Genomic DNA, 18,460 nt, shown 5'->3' with positions numbered 1-18,460 from the left:
ATAAATAAATAAAAATAAATAAAAAGCACTGCCCGCACAAGATAAAAAATATGCATGTATACACAAAAAATCCATACTCTACATGGTGTCAAAATGAAAAGAGGTGAGTTTTAAGAAGAGTTTTAAAATGAGACAGAGAGGAGGCCTGTCTAACGTGCAGCGGCAAACGCTGGATCCACTCTGAGCTTAAGCCTAGATTTAGACACTGTCAGGAGCAGCTGGTCAGCTGACCTGAGAGATCTGCTGGGACCATAGCCTTTAACTGAAAAAAGGCTTCACTTCACCACAGCTTTAATTTGGCTGTCAAATTTAAGATCTGCGTCCGCTTTTACCCCCAGATTTTCTTTTTACAATTGGGACGTGATACTGTGCCAAAGAACCCAGATCAACTAGAAGGGTCTGGGGGGGTCCCAGAAGTGCCATCAAAGACCATGACTTCTGTCTTTTTTCATTAAAATTCAGAAAATTTAAAGCCATCCAAGCTTTAAGGTCATGTGAGTTGGCTACACTGCAGTTCATCAGTGTGGAAGCATGTTTCTCCACTCATTTATTCAAGTTTTGACTTTAATTTGTATTAAAGTCAAAACTTTAACACACACACACACACACACACACACACACACACACACACACACACACACACACACACACACAAACTTTATTGAAAGAACAAACAAACGAACAACTAGTTCACATTGCACAATAGTAACATAGCATCGGAAAAAGCATGAAAACAGAAAAGCAAAAATAAAACTTAGATGTGACAGACTTTGTAATCTTACATATAAAATAAAGGTCTAGTTATAACTGTTGTGACAGGTTACTGATTGAAAATATCTGCATGAATATTAATTATAGATAGACATTTTTTATTAGTAATTCACTTAAGAGACTTAAAATAATAATCAACTTCAATCAAAAATAGCTTGAATGATGGTGAGGAATCTTGAAATTTACATTTATGGATGTGAAATTTCCCTAATAAAATATAGAGGTTGACTATAATAATGTTTTTTTTTTCCTCAATGCTGATTTTTTGTTACACAGTATATAGTTCTCAAGTTCTTTCCAAAATATAATTCTTTAAAAAATAAATTCAGATTTTATTTTGCATGCAACAGGTCGGCGTGCGTCATGTCGTCACGTCCGCTCACGCTCAGCTCCAGCTTGCATCATTTCTCGTCTCTCTCTCGGCAGCCGGGTGGAAGCCAACATGTGAGTAAATCCATTCAAACTTATTGCTCACAGCGTACACGTTTCATCACAGTCACAGCTCGCCGTGCCTCTGCGTGCATGTGTGAGCGTCTGAACAGCGTCTTTAAGTTTTTAAAACTTTGTTCAGCGTTTAGCTACGAGCTGACTGAAACTGAAGCGTTGACCGGATAGCTTAGCCTGCGAGCTAACAACAAGGAGGCGTCATTCTTGTGCTGCTGCTGTGATTAAAAGTGTCTCACTGCATGTCACGGACGAGTTTGGACAAAGTTTATGCAGCTGTGTGCTCGACGTGGACATAATATTGTAGACAGGCATGACTTTAGCACTTTAAAAATGTCCAGTAGGACTGCATGTTCTGTTGTGAAAGTAGACTGTGTCTGACAGGTGTAAGATATGAGCACGTCTGTGTCAGTGGATGACACAGCTCAGTGCTTGCTGGTCTTTGCATATAATGTGGTTAACACTTTCTGTAAAGACTAAAACGTTATGAAGCATTGTGGGTCAATGCATGTGTGCTGAAAGCAGTGTTCATTTTCAATTTAGTCTTAGTCACTTTTAGTCTTTCACAAATCATTTTTGTTCGACTAAAAGTCAAAATTTTAGTCCAGTTTTAGTCAAAAACATTTTAGTGTTTTTCTATTTATTTCAGGAATATTTTTTGTTTTGTTTATTAATTCCAGTTCACTTTATGTTCCACAGCTAACATATTGATTAAATGTCTTGATTAAATTTAATTGAATGAATTCGTCTTCAATGCGACTTTGCTAAGTGTCTTGTTGTTGTTGTTGGTGGTATTTCTACCAGAAATTTTCTTCCTGCACATATTCCCATCCATCAAAACGAGGCATTGTGACTTTTTCTCTGCTTCTAAATAATGGAAATGGGACCACACGTCCAGTCTCTTTTTCCTTCCAAGCACGATTGTGCTGTCCGTACGCCGTGTTTCTCCTGCATGCTGTTTGTTTTCAAGCCACAGGTGCGAGAGCAGCAAGAGGATCTCGAACATGTGGCTGTGACGTTGCCTACAGTAAAAGAAGTGCTGGCACAAACACATGGCAGCAGGACTGGATGTTGCTTTTTTTTCTTATATAGTAGATGAAAACAAGGAGGACGTTTTTGTTCTTGCATGACATTTTCGTCTCGTTTTTATTCGTCAACAAAAACGCACATTGGCACATTTTTCGTCAGTGATTTTAGAACATTGTCTCGTCTCGTCTTCGTCAAGGGAAAAAAGGCTCGTTGACGAATACATTTCGTCTCGTCTGACAAAATTAACACTGGCTGAAAGTGAGATTTAATTAAGCTGTTTGTATAGGGACAATAATCACTATGTTAACGGTAAATAAAGATACTGTTATGGCTGTTTTACCACAAGCTCCAGGTTTGTAGGCCATTTAGTCTCCTCCAGTCTGCATGTTGAAGTGTCCTTAAACGAGATACTGAACCCCAAATTGCTCCCCAAGGCTTCGTTATCAGTGAATGCGTATGAATGGTTAGCTCCTCAAAATGATGAGCACTTGGCACCTTGCATGGCAGCCAATGCCGTCAGTATATGAACGTGTGTGAATAGGTGAATAAGATGTGTCAAAACGTCTTTGAGTGGTCGGAAGACTAGAAAGGTGCTATATGAGTACACTCCATTTACCATTTACATAAATAACAGGTCATAAAATGTTCTACCAAACAAAGATTCATCATGTCGTCATCGTGCAATGTGTTTGTGTTTGTGTTTTTCTTCCTGTTTAACAAGTCTGACTTACATTTTTTTAATTTTCTGTGTTTTGGCAGACACCATGGTGGAGCCGGTCCCCGAGTCCATCAACTTTCCCTCTCAGGAGGAGAAGATCATGCAGTTTTGGCAAGAAAAGGACTGCTTCCAGGAATGCCTCAAACAGTCCAAGAACAGGCCCAAGTAAATCCAACAGCTTTCTGGTCATAAGCAAAATTGGAAATTAGTTTGAACTTTATTTGTTATATAACATTTTAAAACTTTACTGATGGTTTAGTATGACGCTCACATCAACATGACTCCTTTTAGTCTATTTGTTAAACCTGTCTAACAAGTCTAAAATGTGATTGAGAGATGTGATAAGATTTTTTAAAAGATATCTTTTGGGCTTTTTGAACCTTTATTGAACAGTAGAAGATGAAGAGTGTATTACAAATACTTAATAAGTAGTTCAGATCAGCAGCACAGCATCTTGTTGAACTTTTTAATGCTGCCCGTGGTTTAGTGATCATCATTCCAGCTGTTGTGCTGCTAAGTAAAGGAGTTGCATTTCCTGGCTAACCAGTTGATGTTAGACTCCATTGTATTTGTTCAGAATTTGATCTTTGAGTGCCAGTACTTGTCACCATAAAACATGTACTAAGAAACAAAGGACCATTATACTCAGTTGAATGCATCAATAGTAGTGTTATCATGTAAAGTAAAATTGCAGTAGTTAAGAGGAACTATGGACACAAATGGGCCAACACAGACTGAGAGATATTAATTAGATATTTGCTAAATAACATGACCACATTGCACTTTCTTAACTGACCTTGAGTAAACATAATACCTGTGACATTGTCAACCAAAAAGGAACAGCATGAACTTCATGTGATAAACACAAACTAACCCCTTGCCACGTGAACCATGAATACTCTCACATAATGGAGCAGTGTTAATGTTGCATTTCTGTTGTCTCGCATGCTTGTCTGAGAAGAAGGTGTTTCCAGAACTCAGAGTCATCTTATCTCGTATACAGCTTTTTTTTATTTTATTATTTTTTCAATACACCTTATTAGAAATACTTTGCTGCCCATTTCTCAAACAGATACACCTTCTATGATGGCCCTCCTTTTGCCACTGGTCTTCCCCACTACGGACACATCCTAGCTGGCACCATCAAGGATATTGTTACTCGCTTTGCCCATCAGAGCGGCTTCCATGTGGACCGGCGCTTTGGCTGGGACTGTCATGGCCTGCCTGTGGTAAGAATCTGTTGTCCTGAATACTGTGAAAATTTTACTGAAACTCCTGTGTAGATTTACAGATTTATACTTGCCCTTATTTCCCCCCCCCTCATGTTGTGTGTGTTTTTGTAGGAGTACGAGATTGATAAAACTTTGGGGATCAAAGGACCTGAAGATGTGGCCAAGATGGGCATCGCTGAATACAACAAGCAGTGCAGAAACATTGTCATGAGATACTCCAACGAGTGGGAGGTGAGCATACTGGACAGAATAATATCCACGTGGGAGAACTTTGATACCAGTTTGGTTTTGACTGACTGAGTTGAACCCGCTATAAAACAGAATGTTGTGTACATCATGGTTTTATCTCACATGTGCAATATACTAAATGTCATTTTTATATGGGAGCTGAATATGTCTTGGTTAGTTAGTTTGGCATTTTCTGAGTCTGAGACCATCCTAAAAAAAAGTAGTTGCCCCATATGATCATTATGGTCTTTTGATTTGTTATGTGTATGTTTCTTTTTGTTCTTAGACTTCAGTGAAGCGAATGGGAAGATGGATCGACTTCAAGAATGACTACAAGACTCTCTACCCATGGTTCATGGAGACTGTCTGGTATGAATGTCAAATTTGGTGTCTTAAATGCACTAGTTTTGGCTTAAAGACACATAATTACACAATTTAGCCTATATTTAATAAACTAATAGCACAAAGTCATTTTAAATCAGAGATTTCTTTTAAATCTTAAAGTGTCTAGTCCATTTAATAATTTCTTCAATCTTAACTTGATTATCATCCAGAAGAAAATTTGGTTTTCAGCCAGGCTTTAAACATTAAGATCACAGAGTAGACAGATGGCAGTGAATAAAGACAGATCTATGTAGAGTAAAACACTTATAGCAATATATAATTTTGAAAAAAAGTGATACAAACCAGTCTCCATGTCTCAAGTCTGTCCTCTTTGTGCAGTTTGTCCATACTTCCCTCTTTAAGTTTTTTTTTTATGTGCTCTCTTCATTCAGGTGGGTGTTCAAACAGCTGTACGACAAGGGTCTGGTTTACCGAGGCGTTAAAGTCATGCCTTTCTCCACTGCATGCAACACTCCTCTGTCCAACTTTGAGTCCCACCAGAACTACAAGGTTGGCACAAGTCACAACCCTCTCTAACCTCTGCTAGTCTAATGCGGCATGATTAACAAAAGATATAAATATTGAATTGACTTAATCTCTTTTTTCCATTTTTGCCTCCAGGACGTTCAGGACCCATCTGTGACCGTCAACTTCCCATTGGTTGAGAATGAGGAAGTGGCTTTGATTGCCTGGACGACCACACCCTGGACACTGCCGAGCAACCTGGCTCTCTGTGTTAACCCGGAGTTCATATATGTCAAGATCAAAGGTGAGAGGCAAAGCTTGACACAAGTGTGACTCCTAATTATACACTACATATAAACAGAATATATTACTCTTTATTGTGTACTGTTTTTGGAGTTGGTAGACAAGAAAGCAACATACTTAACCATTTAATACAAACAGAACATTATATAATAAATGTGCCAAATCTGTCATTGTGACTTCAGTGTGTGACTTTACATTGCTAGCTAGACTAAAACAGCAAAATGTTTTTCAGCTTTTAATAGTTACTTGTTGTGTTCTGACGTGTTCCACACCATGGTGCAACATGATATTTTTAAATATGCGTATCTAGTGTTTTGAGTTTATTAATTTTGTCACGTCTCTACTGTGAACACGCTACATATTCAAAATCGACTTAGAACTGGTGTGCAGTGAGGAATAACACAGCCTTAGAGTCTTTAAAGTCAGAGTTTGGTCTCCCATGCTGATATAAACAACCACTGCACAGTCAGCATGACTGGGACTGAATACTTCTCTGCAGAGCTTGTTGGTCTGAAATGTTTTGTCCAAATAGAAGCGTGTCTCAGTGTTATCTGGCGGTCAGAATACTTTAAGGTTATTGTCAAGAGATGCTGTTATTTTGTTGCTGATGTCTGTACTTTCTTCAAGTCAGTGGAGGGAGATCGGAAAAAGGAAATATCTGTTCACATATCCAGCCAACAAACATGTTTGTGTTGTGGGTTACTTGAATTACCAGGATGCTTAAATGCTGTATCCCAAGGCCAAGTTGTCTGACTGAAAATCTTGTTTCCCTCGTGGGTTTAGCGTTTTGGACAGCAGTATTAGCTGATGGGTGTTTTTTTATTCAGAAGAAGAACAAACAAGAACAAATTAAAAGAGGAGGAGTGCTGTCTTGGCAATTTGCACCCGGAGGAAGGGATGTCAGTGGTGTAATGTGTTAGTGGACGTTCTAGCCCTCGGCTGTGTATTAGCTGATGAAATAAGACAAGAGACTCTCTGTGACCGGAACGTTGTTTTTATCTACAACTAACCAGATGCTTCACATTCATAAGCTTAATAACTTAATGCAAAGGCATTGCTGATGTTCACGCAGGCTCATTAAAAACATGATCTGTCGTTCAAGTGCATAAAGACTCGAACTCTCAAAATGGCCATTTAAAACAAATAATCATTAAGAAGTGCTTACTGATGATGCTGCACCAATTTGCCACTCCATCTTGCACTTTGTTTTCGCATCACTTGCAAACAAGACCTTGAGATTCTTAGACTCCTTTGCCTGTGGCAGCAGCTCACTCCCAACACAGAGGGAACAGTCTGGACACAGCTCTCCCTTTGGTTGTACAAGGACCGGATGGCTCATAACAATGACCCCAGTACCTCATACTCCCTCAGCATCCCCCCAGAGGACCCCCCGGGGGGGGACTCATGTAAACTAGCACCCCTTGTTTACCTTTATTTTATGTTGCACCAAACTCCAGTCTAAATCCTGATCCAGTTTTAACTTTAAACTCCACGGGAAGAATAACTTTAACCACATACTTCACCGTCAACTTTTTTTATGCTGCTGAATAAGATACTTGATAATCACTGGAAGACTGGTCCAGCTGTCACCAACTGTTTCCAGAGTGTAGATAAGACCTGTTTGACATCCATCTCTGAACTCTCTGAACTCCACTTTCTTAAAGGAAGAGAAATCAGAGCCTCTCTGCCAAGTCATCATGAGTAGGCTAGAAAACTATGTAATGTTATGTTTCTTAAAGGAATACAGAGCAGCTGAAAATTAACAGCCCCTACCTCTCTTTTATGCTTGCTATGTCCTGACAGCACGTGGATGTATAATTAATTTATTCATTTTAATTTAGAAAAGCAAGCATTTTCATATTGATTAAACTTGATTTAATTAAAGTTCACATTAATAAACTTGGTTTTACTAAACTGAGATTAGTTTTGTGCAACAGGGCTTTAATTTACTACAAAGTTTAAACCTAGTTTTTCTAAACTCTGATTACGCTTAAATTAATCTTTTTTTTTTGCTTCATCCCAGCTTGTATCTGTTAATTGAGAAAATAATGAATAAGAATAATCATTAGTTTCTGCCCAAGTTGTATTAGACTACATTCGTTTTAGCAAGGTGTGACTAATTAAGTGGTAACTCAGTGTATGTTGTAGCTGAAGTGATGAGTTCATTAGCTGATTGACTGACAGACTTGAAAATTGATTGATGACACTGTTTAGTTAATCACTTCAATTGGTTTTACACAAAACATTTTCACCTCTTCAAACATAAAAACAGAGTTTTTCACAGTTTCTGATCACTACCTCTGACAACAAGGTTACGTTTCAGTGCCATTTGTTCATCTAGAGCTAAATGGAATTCAGCCAATATAAATTATATTATTAACACATTTCCCACGGTGACATGTAAAAATGAAATGAAAATGAATGAAAACAAAAATCCTATCTCTGTAATTTACACTTTTGTTTGTCTGCGTGAGTGTGTGCATCATGCACATTTGTGTGTAGTTCAGACCTGAGAAATGTGGATGAACCTCAAATCAGGCCACTTAAAAAAGTGTTGTCCTTGTTCAAATATATAAAAAAAGATACTCTAGAGAGATGGCTAGTGTTTTTCTGTTACCCTCCTGCTGTAGTTTTTGGTTCCCAGTGAGAGAAACTGGTGGGTTTTTTTAAAGGATGACCCAGATTCATAGCAGTCCGTCATAGCTTTTGTGTTCCTGCAGGGGGCACTGTTGATGCACAGACTGTCATGCTAACTGCATCGCCTGTGCTGTGCTGTGCTGCATGGGAGACCGCCTTGGAATACCAATGAATTTTTTTTTGTATCAGCTTAGTCTCTCTTTCTATCTACCTTTCTCTCTCTCTCTCCCTCCATCTTCATCCAAATTTTTTGTTCCCCCTTCGCTATCAGGTATCTTTTCCTCCACATCCACCTGTTCTTGTCCGTCGCCGTTCTTATTTTCTCTTGGCCTGTCTCATTTTGTGGCTGTCTCTTTGCCTCGCAGCCTTTGTTGCTGTTTGAGTTGAGGGCTGTCAGCAGCAGCAGGTCTGAGCTGTGCAGTCATTTGTCACACCACTGAGGGGAAGAAACATCTTTTATTGATGCTGCCCCCTTCTCTCTCTTTTTGTGCTTCACTGTCTCAGGCCATTTGGTTCTTGCCCTCTTCACAACTGTTGTCCCTGTTGTTCTTGACCTCTCCTCTCTTATTTTTCCTAAAATCCCCATTTGGCTGTTTTTTCCAAAATGTCAGGCAGTGAGCCTACACAGGGTGGCAAGTTTTCAGTAAGCTCAGTTGCTGCTTGAACGGTTGTAGCCACATGATGGGGTCCTTAGCTGACCTTGACTTTATGGCTGCATGAAGCACTGCTCCTGCATACCTGGATTTGGTCCATGCTTGATGAGTTGCTGTTTATCATACATGAAGTTCAGGTCAATAAACATAAATCATTCTGCAGGGGCTATTTAAGATGACAGACTTTTAAAAAATGAGCAGTGCGCCTTAAACGAAATCATTTGACGCCATATCGATCAGTATCTTTATTCGTTTTAGGTTTGAACGCTGCATTTTCTTTTCTGTACAAACACCTGCTGAGATCTTTGTCTTGACCTTAAAAATACATTTTACTTGCATGTCAATTTTCAGCTATGCATGAGCCATATGATGACACTTTATACGTACCTTTTTTATGTTTAAATTGTTGCAGATTGACAATACAGTAGTAAATCTTACCACTGTTGCTTTTCCTTCATGTTATCCAGCAAATATTATAATTTTATTTTGCTACTATTATCTACTGTCTCTTAATATGGATGTACTCTGTCAGTGAATGTAGGCTACAAATAAGACAGTGTGTCTGAGTTATAACAAAAAAACAAAAAACAGCTCTTCAGAGATTTTCAATAAAGCAAGAAGTTTTTGTAAAAAACATGTTATTGCTCTTACTGTATGTGGCATGAGATATGATACTTGTTGAAAGTATGCTTTCATACAGCGTTTTTATTCATCTAGATTTATTCCATATACAGGCCTAGCAGAAAACTCTAACCCTTAGTCAACAAATATATTTTGCGTGTGTGTTTAGATTCTTCATTTTTCTGTTTATCTCTCAGACAACACCACAGAAAAGACCTACATCATGATGGAGGCCAGACTGGGAGCTCTGTTTAAGTCTGAGAGCGAGTACACCCTCCTGGACAAGTAAGTACTCAAGAGTCTTTAGCCGTCTAAAAGACAGAAAAACACAGTGAAATGGAAAATATAACATTTTGTTCATCGTTCATTTCTTGATTGCTAAATATGTGTTTTAAAAGTAAAAGCACTCTCTTTTCTCTTCCTGTAAATCCATATACTTTCCATGACTCATCTTGAACTCGGGGGTGGTTACATAAATGCATCTAATCAAATATGATTTGGGCGACCAGCTCACCCCAGCCATCATATAAAACTGCATTTGCCTCTTAGCTACTGGGTTTCACACCATTTTCCCTAAACTTTTGAGCAATCCGATGAAATTACAGGGATTTCATTTTAAATCACTCTTGTGTGTAAACACCGACCACATATTCTGTTTCACTTGAAGTATTGAACAGCATTTCAGTGCTGTTTCATTCCTTACAAATCTTAAGAGCAACTATACATTAAAGCTAATATAACCAACACTTGTAAGAGTGTAAATGTGTTACCTTTAGAGTTGTAGTATTAGTGTTAGAGCAATACCACTGCACTTTGAAATAAGGTGAAATAAAAGTTCAGGTTGTAATAAATGTAGTTTATAAAGGTGGCAATGACAAGTCATTCAACAAAGTGATGGTTTCGATGACAGGTATGTGAGTATAACCTTTATATTATATATATTCTGAACTTGGAGCAGTGAAACTTACATACATGTCTTTCAGCAGGCGTCAGTCTTGTGTTTGACGTTTGCTGTCAAAAGTTTTAGAACTTGTCTTCCAGAGTTCAGTGACAAGGATAAAGTTACTCACAGGAGGATGAGAACAGATGTGTATTTTACCAGCTGTCGACTGTCCTGTGCACAAAAAGGAAAGCAAATTCCCAGTTTCCCAGTTCAGTAGATGATTGCGGAGCAATAGGAGAAGTGCAAAATAGAGCAGGGAATGTGAATAAAGGATACAGAAGAAACTGAAACCCGATGGAGCACATTTCCAGGCAGGATTTCTACCCACTCATCTCATATATTGGGCAAATTAACTGACAGTAAAGAAGACATGTTGAAAAATGTCTCTTCTATTTGAATGATAATTACGAAAACAGTGTATCGTGACTCAGCTGCCAACACAAACTTGAACCTTAAATTGATATCTCAGGAGGTCCTCAGGCAGTTTTTGTCCTTACCGAGTAAAATGGGACTGCTCAAGGAGGAAACACATCCTAGAAAACTGGTGTATTGAAGCTGTTCTGGTTCACTAACATCACAAGGGTGTAGATTTGGTCTTATTAGTAGGAAGACACATAAAGTCTGAGTTTCTTAAAGAAAAACAAAAGCAAAAAAATGTGCATTTGACACATTTATATCAACCTTGAGAATAACACATTAATGGTATGATGTTGGTTCTTATTCTTCCCAAAAAGTTAGACATGCCTTGTTAAAACCTTAAAATACATTTAGTTTTTATTGATTTTGTACTTTATGATAGATAAATATTGTATTTGTATCTTCACACAAAAGAGCACAGTTACTACCTTTATGTAATATTTAATGTTTCAGTGATTTCCAGTTCTAGTTTCTTTGTAGGAGTGTAGAAGCTGTAAATACAAATATAGATTTAATGATTTTTAGCTGTGCCAGCGGCATCACTCCAGGAGTGAAAATCAGTCCACCAATTTGGTCCAAACTGAAATAGCTCAACAACTGCTGGATGGATTGCCACGAAATCTTGTACAGAGGATAAATCCTACTGACTTAGTGATCCCCGCCTTTTCCTCTAGCGCCACCATGAGGTCGGCTTTAAGTGAAATGTCTTTGTTGAATGGGTTACAATAAAATTTGGTACAGACATTCATGGATGACTTGATTGGTGATCCCCTGTTTTTATTTCCTAACAGCTGAAATATTTACTCTGTCCAATACATTTACGACCATCATTTGTACTTGTGTGTGCTAATTAGCAAATGTTAGCAAGCTTACATTTGTTTTATGCGTTTTTTAGATTTCCTGGCAAGACGCTGAAAGGGAAAAAATACAAGCCTCTTTTCCCGTACTTTAGCAAGGTTTGTAGACTCTGTGTTCTTGTTCCTGTTTTATGTATTGTTTGTCACAACCTGAAGGAAGACCTATGTCTCACTTTAATTACCTGTCTGTCCGCAAATTGGCATCTCGACTTATGTTCTCTAAATCTGTCTATTAACCTGTCTCTTACTATCTGTGGCTCTATTATCCTCACCAACCCTACCCCCCCAATCCAATTCTCCTCATCTCACTCCAGTGTGGGGAGAAAGGAGCATTCCAGGTGGTGACGGATAACTACGTCAAGGAGGAAGAGGGTACAGGAGTGGTCCACCAGGCACCCTACTTTGGAGCTGTGAGTTTCCTTCTTCTTTTTCAGTGTAACCACAGTTACCGTGTCACATAATGTCTGTTACTATTCTTATTTATCTGTTATTCATATTTCTGATCCAGAGATGAATACAGTTTCAGGAAAAGTAAAATGCCCATCACAATTTTCAATGTGACCTAAAGAAACTCGAAGATATTCAAGTTACTATGATTTGAAAGAGAAAATGTCAAATTCCCACATGAAAAGCACAGAGCAGCAGTTTGACATGATAAATTATTTGTTTATAGTCAATAATAAGTTAATCAACTAATTCATTAACTGCTGTAGTCACAAAAAAACAAAATTACGCAAGTCTATGATAGCACGATAGGAAAAATGCAAGAGGGGTGCACCTACTAACAGGTTTTGTCAAATACTAAAGAGTAATGGCTCAGCAGGGTCTCTTAGACATAAGCTTGGTAGTCAGGACTCTGACACACTGTCACATGGCTTCACCCATGTCTGTCAAGCTCACTACACCCATTGTCCTCCGTTTTAGTTATAATGTACTTCACTTCCTTGAGTGATTTGGAATAGGAGAAATAACAAGGTCAAATTTCTCGAGTACAACTCTGTGCATGGCGTTCCTGCCGTCCTATGGTTTAAAAAAGTGTATCCAGAGATATTTATTCTTTTTTTTTCTTAAGTTGCATTGGTTTCAGTACCTGTAGCCTTTACAATCGTAGCTTCTGTATGCTGGAGATACGTCATGCAGACATTGGTTTATTTTACTTTAAGAGGAATTAACGCTACACTTCACACTAAACAAGTTTATAAATCATTAATACATTCAGTGGTTAAAACCTTGAGCTTGAGCCAACACATTTTTTCAAGAGGAATCTTGCAATACCTCCTATCTTGTTTTAATATATGTGGAATAGTGTCTCAAATCTGTTTTGAAATACTGGAAATATCAAATCAAATGCTCCAATATCAATGCATTCCTACACACTAAAGTTACAGTGCTATCAGAGGTATTGGGTCATTGCTAATGCATTAGATGTCCTTGTCAAGGGCAGATGGATGCCCCTGTGGCTGTAGCCAGCTGTGGACCCACACTTAGTCTTTCTCTTCTGCACTCTGCTTATTCCCAAGTGCTCAATCCCTGTCCCTATGACTTAACAGTCCCGGTTAACATCTCACTTACATTTGCATTAAAATGTTAGATTTTTATTTGGTAGCAGTCATGTTATATAGTGATTAGTCGGTGAAGATGTGAAGCACAAAAAGCATTTGCTCTGAAGATATACAGTGAGGAGAAGTGTGTTGCTAAACTACATTTTTCAAATTTTATGTTGTTATGACTAGATGTGAAATGACCCTGTGAGCCATCCATCTTGGATCGTGACAGGGTGTTTGAATACAAAGTAAATTTACATCTGGACAGTACTCAGATTTTTCATGCATAGCTGTAACATACCAGTAGTGCTTGTTCCAACGCTGCAAAAGGTATCCAGCACAACAAGGAATTTAATATAATCATAACATATCATTACACTAGGAAACTGGCTGTCAAAGGGGTTTGACAATTATTTATTTTATTATATAATTTGGTACGTTAGGAGAATATTATTGTAACGAATGAACTTGAATACGAGCCAGGGTCACAGATAAAGTTGCTTAATTCACATTTTCAAGATGTAATAATGAGACATACGTGGCATTAGGAATAAATATAGATAATACCTTCACTCACTTAACCTTTTAAACTGTGTGTTATTCTTTCCGTAGGATGATTACAGGGTGTGTACTGAATTCAACATCATCCAGAGGGACCAAGCTCCTATCTGCCCCGTGGATGCCTCGGGCTGCTTTACATCAGAGGTCACTGACTTTGCGGGACAGTATGTCAAAGTGAGTGACACATCAAACATTTACACGTAGATCACATTTCATACATCTTTCCTTTGTTCTGAGTGCTGGAATGTGCCCTTTCTTCGTGGTCCAGGTTTAATGCTTTTCCGAATTACGTCATGTGGTCACTAAATATGAAAATATTCATTATATTTTCCAGATAAATTATTCTTTAGGTGCATGACTTGTTCATTGAGAGTTAGGGGAATCTACGTCAGAGCAATTTCACAAAGTTGTGTAGGAAAACCTGCTGCCAAAGCACATTGTCTCTGTTTACCAATGTACTGGGTGCCCTCTTCCTCACTGTCACACCCGACCTCATTAACATCCTAAGTGAATAGTAAGTGAAAAATAGCAGCCATGCATGATTTGATCACTATTTCACATCCTGGTGCAAAGGCCAGGGAGTGGAGCTGACCTGCCTGGCCACTAACAGTACAGCGTTAGCTAATAAAGAGCGTGCATCCACAGTTCACTGGGAGTCTGTCATAATCCACTTTTGAAATATGTTAAAACCGAGCGTGAGTTTCAAGACTGCCTGAGACATTCTTTATTGCCATATAAAAACTGAGAGGTGATCTGAGGGAGCGTCAGTCGCAACACAGGCTACACAAAGAAGAGAAGTCGAGAGAGCAGCTGTTCCTCTGAAAAACAAACCCAGTATATTACAAAACATGAGAGCCGCATCTTACACCCAGAAGAGCCTGCAGGTTAGCGGCTCCAGTGGCAGAGTAAGGGTTCAGAGCCCGTCGCCTTCCCGATGCCGTGGATCCTCATATGACAGCCGTGGACGCTCGGGTTATCGCGGCACAGCCATCGAGTTGGGAACAGAGATACACCAGCACCATGCCAACGAGAAAGAGGAGATGCAGGAACTCAATGTCAAGTTTGCCGGATACATCGAGAAGGTCCAGGCACTAGAACAGAGAAATGCTGCTCTCCAAGCTGAGCTGGCTGCACTGCAGAGCCGCTACAAGGGAGGCCCCACAGGCATCGGAGAAGAATATGAGCTCAAGTTTAAAGAGGTGCGCGACCTGATTGAGAGCCTGACTAACGAGAAGGGAGAAGCTGATATTGAACGAGGCTACATCGAGGAAGAGGTTGAAGTGTGGAGACTAAAGCTGGAGGAGGAGCTGGCTCTCAAAGAAGAGGCAGAAATGATCCTGAGGGAGTTCCGCCAGGATGTTGACAATGCCACACTGCAGAAGGCTGAGCTGGAGAAGCGTATAGAGCAACTGGTGGCCGAGATAGAGTTCCTCAAGAAGCTGCATGATGAAGAGGTGGCTGACCTCATGAGGCAGATTGAGGACTCAAAGATTACTGCAGAGCTGGACGGCGATAGGCCTGACCTGGCTGCTTATCTGCGTAACATGCGTGCAGAGATAGAGGCTGTTGCTGCCCGAAATGTCAAAGAGGCTGAGAAGTGGTACAAGAGCAAGTTTGATAGCCTCAAAGAGCATGCTGGCAAACATGAAGATCAAATGAAAACCATGAAAGATGAGATCACAACCTTCCACAACCAAGTGACAGACCTGCAGAACCAGATTGATGGGCTGAGGGCTCGCAACGCAGCCCTGGAGCAGCAGCTGGAGGACATGGAGATTTCCCACATGGATAAAGTGGGGAGCTTCGAGTCTGTCATTGCTCAGTTGGAGTCCCAGCTCTGCGAAACCAAACTGGAGATGACCAAGTATCTCCAAGACTACCAGGAACTGCTGCACATTAAGCTCAAGCTGGATGCAGAGATCGCTACCTACAGGAAGTTGCTGGAAGGGGAGGAGAGTAGGCTTGGAATTGCCAAAGATGTCTAAATATCTGGGACGAGAGGAGCCGCAAGTCCAAAGCAGCCACGTAGAAGACCAGCAGAGCATCGTTGAGCAGAGAGATCAACTCATTCTAGTCAAAAAGGACTTCCCTATCTTACCCATTATTTCCCTAATTACCCATCCTTACTCCAAGTTCTGGGTATTGTTTGAAATGTTTCGATACCGATGCCAATATGACAACTGAGTTTCAGTACGGATAACAAAACACCAATGCAAACTTGGCAATGGATTTTGAATGATTGAAAGACTGAAGGAAAACCCAAATGTGTTCTAGTGTCTAAGACAAACAAAGACTTTTGATGCAAATAAGGAAGAACCTGAACTAAAAATAAGCAAACAAGATTACAAATTTGACCAAACATTTGATACCGGCTTTCTGTACTTGATAGTTTTGGGCACTCAGTGGTATTGACACATTTCTCTCTGTACCCAAGAAGTATTGAGGTTCAATACCCAGCCCTATTTACTCTGTTACTTACCTGCTTGCTTCCCAATTCTTCAGTCTTTCTTACTTCACATTCCTGCCAATTCTCTTGCCTTTCCCTGACCAGCTCTGCCACTCTCTCACCTCCAGTTCTTGTTTCATGGCAACCCTCATGCCTCCTCGGCAATACCCCTTCCCTTTACTCCTTTCCCTACAACACTCTGCTGTTATACCTCTCTCACAATTTCACTTCCCTTTCCTACACCTACTCACTTTTTGCCGCCACGGCTTCTCATTTAGGATCACACCTTCTTTGGAAAAAAAAAAACACTTTTGTCCTGCTGTGCATCTCAACCCAAACAAAGCAGAACAAATATCATTAGTGTGAAGACTGGTCTGTAGAGTGCCCCTTGATTATTCCAAATGTTTTGACAAGAAGCAAAGATTGACCATTCACATTGTCCAACTGTTACTTAATAAAGATTGAAGTGAGTGCATACAAAATAATGCATTGATTCTTTTCTTTTCTCTTATGACTTGCATGTTGTCCTCTGTCTTTTATTACTGGTCTAAGACCTTCTTCTACCCTCATTCTAATCTACAAAACAGGAAATGTGCTGAAAGGCGGTTCTTACTGAGTCAGGCCCAGTAAATTATAATTATTTTTAGGATTTTAGCTTTTACCCCGTAAAGAAATTCCAAATGTGCCACTAAGGAATAAAATGGTTGCCTCAGGTTGCTGTTTTCCACAGCAGCCAAGCAGAGCCTGGTAGTTAAGCTGTGGTAGTTCAAATTATTACACAGCAGAAAAATGACAAAGCAAGTCTAAAAGAGTCACAAATGTGTGTTTAGTAATCCAGTAACATATCTAGTAACTCTTGTTTATACTCAGTTGACCAGGTGGGGAAATATTGGGTTTATTCTCGCATTGGTTTACACATCACAGGTGTACTTTTATATTTTAAGAGCTTCGGTCAGGGCATAGCAAAATATTCTCCTGGCTAAAGAAGTTTAAAACCCCTCTCTCTACAACGAGGTCACGACCAACAGTCTGCCAGACGCCTCGCTGAAAAGTCATATTTACGGGCTTCCTGTGAATTGCTCCTGTGAGCATGGTTAGGGGAAGGTGAAATAGAGTGTGATAAGGCACTGTGCTGATTGCATATTAGATTGTTTAATATAAACAGTGAGCTGGATGACAAAACAGACAATTCCTGCCTGCCTGTGTGGTGATATTTATCATAGCCCTATGAGCAGACTGCGACCTTGGCTATGAGAATCTCATTCTTTCCAACCAGAAGGAGAGAATTTATGTTTAAAAAATATTACCTAGTGATAAAAGAAAGGTAAGACAATAGTTTTGCCTTAACTGTAGAGACAGCAGGAGAAACACACTACCAGCGTTACCCAATCACAGTTTACTTTGCACCTATTGCATACAAGAATAAATAAATACAAAAATACAAGAAAATGGCCAGTTGCCAGGTAAACATCTTATTATAGATTGTTCTTGTAGAATATGTACATTGGAACCACTCCACTCATCTGTACTTAATATATTAATATTATTTAAAAAAAAATATATATAGTAATAGAATAAAATTCAAGATAATATATTCTAGCTAATACTATAGTAATGGATTCGGCTGTAGTTGAGCTACCACATGTTATGAATCTACAATATTGTCTTAATCTGAAGATTTAATGGAATATATGAGGGACACATGTTTAAGTAACTATGTAATATTATTATTGTATATAGTTTTAATTAAACACTGTTCATTTCTCAGATGTATTTAATGTCACTCAGAAGCTATTTCTTCCACTGCAGTCTTAAATACTTGATAATTAATATGATTTTAGTGTTCTGTTGAAAATGTCAAGAACAGTGTAGAGAAAAGAAACTTGATTAAAAGCTTTTGTATTTAAAGAAAAGATTGCTGTATGAACAAACTGTTCACTGCAGTTCACTTGAAAGTCCTTCCACTAATAGAAAGGTTGTTTTTTTTCCCCCTGTGTTCTTTCATAGGATGCTGACAAGAATATCATCAAGTGGCTGAAGGAGAACGGTCGCCTCGTCAATGCCAGCAGTTTCAAACATAGTTACCCATTCTGCTGGAGGTGAGATGTCTACAGAATTCAATCTAATGTTACATCTGTGCCGTCATGTTAGAGTGGCTCCTTCCAACTCAACTAAACTAGGAGCTTTAAAACAACAGTTAAAGAGTA

General features: G+C 39.2%; 2 protein-coding genes across 2 annotated transcripts in view; both read left to right on the top strand.

Moving 5' to 3' along the window:
* Positions 1-1,127: 1,127 nt before the first annotated feature.
* iars1 (isoleucyl-tRNA synthetase 1) overlaps positions 1,128-18,460 on the top strand; it is a 48,299-nt gene continuing 30,966 nt past the window's right edge. The window contains exons 1-12 of the mRNA XM_010746395.3: positions 1,128-1,215; positions 3,004-3,127; positions 4,035-4,191; positions 4,306-4,425; positions 4,709-4,791; positions 5,199-5,316; positions 5,428-5,575; positions 9,683-9,770; positions 11,741-11,801; positions 12,017-12,112; positions 13,859-13,981; positions 18,261-18,352. Coding sequence (XP_010744697.3) covers positions 3,009-3,127; positions 4,035-4,191; positions 4,306-4,425; positions 4,709-4,791; positions 5,199-5,316; positions 5,428-5,575; positions 9,683-9,770; positions 11,741-11,801; positions 12,017-12,112; positions 13,859-13,981; positions 18,261-18,352 — 1,205 coding nt within the window. The 5' untranslated portion in view covers positions 1,128-1,215; positions 3,004-3,008. The remainder of the gene's footprint in view (positions 1,216-3,003; positions 3,128-4,034; positions 4,192-4,305; positions 4,426-4,708; positions 4,792-5,198; positions 5,317-5,427; positions 5,576-9,682; positions 9,771-11,740; positions 11,802-12,016; positions 12,113-13,858; positions 13,982-18,260; positions 18,353-18,460) is intronic.
* Positions 13,988-16,722, top strand: LOC109141205 (desmin). The gene has a single exon (XM_019270727.2). It carries the CDS (start codon positions 14,656-14,658, stop codon positions 15,790-15,792), a length of 1,137 nt encoding a protein of 378 aa, XP_019126272.1. The 5' UTR covers positions 13,988-14,655; the 3' UTR covers positions 15,793-16,722.

The sequence above is a fragment of the Larimichthys crocea genome, chromosome VI, assembly GCF_000972845.2.
Source record: "Larimichthys crocea isolate SSNF chromosome VI, L_crocea_2.0, whole genome shotgun sequence".
Classification (NCBI taxonomy): domain Eukaryota; kingdom Metazoa; phylum Chordata; class Actinopteri; family Sciaenidae; genus Larimichthys; species Larimichthys crocea.
Note: the sequence above shows the minus strand (reverse complement) of the source record. Positions and strands in the feature narration are given on the sequence as shown.

Coding starts and splice junctions, on each gene's coding strand:
- LOC109141205 (XM_019270727.2), top strand. CDS start 14,656: ATGAGAGCCGCATCTTACACCCAGAAGAGCCTGCAGGTTAGCGGCTCC.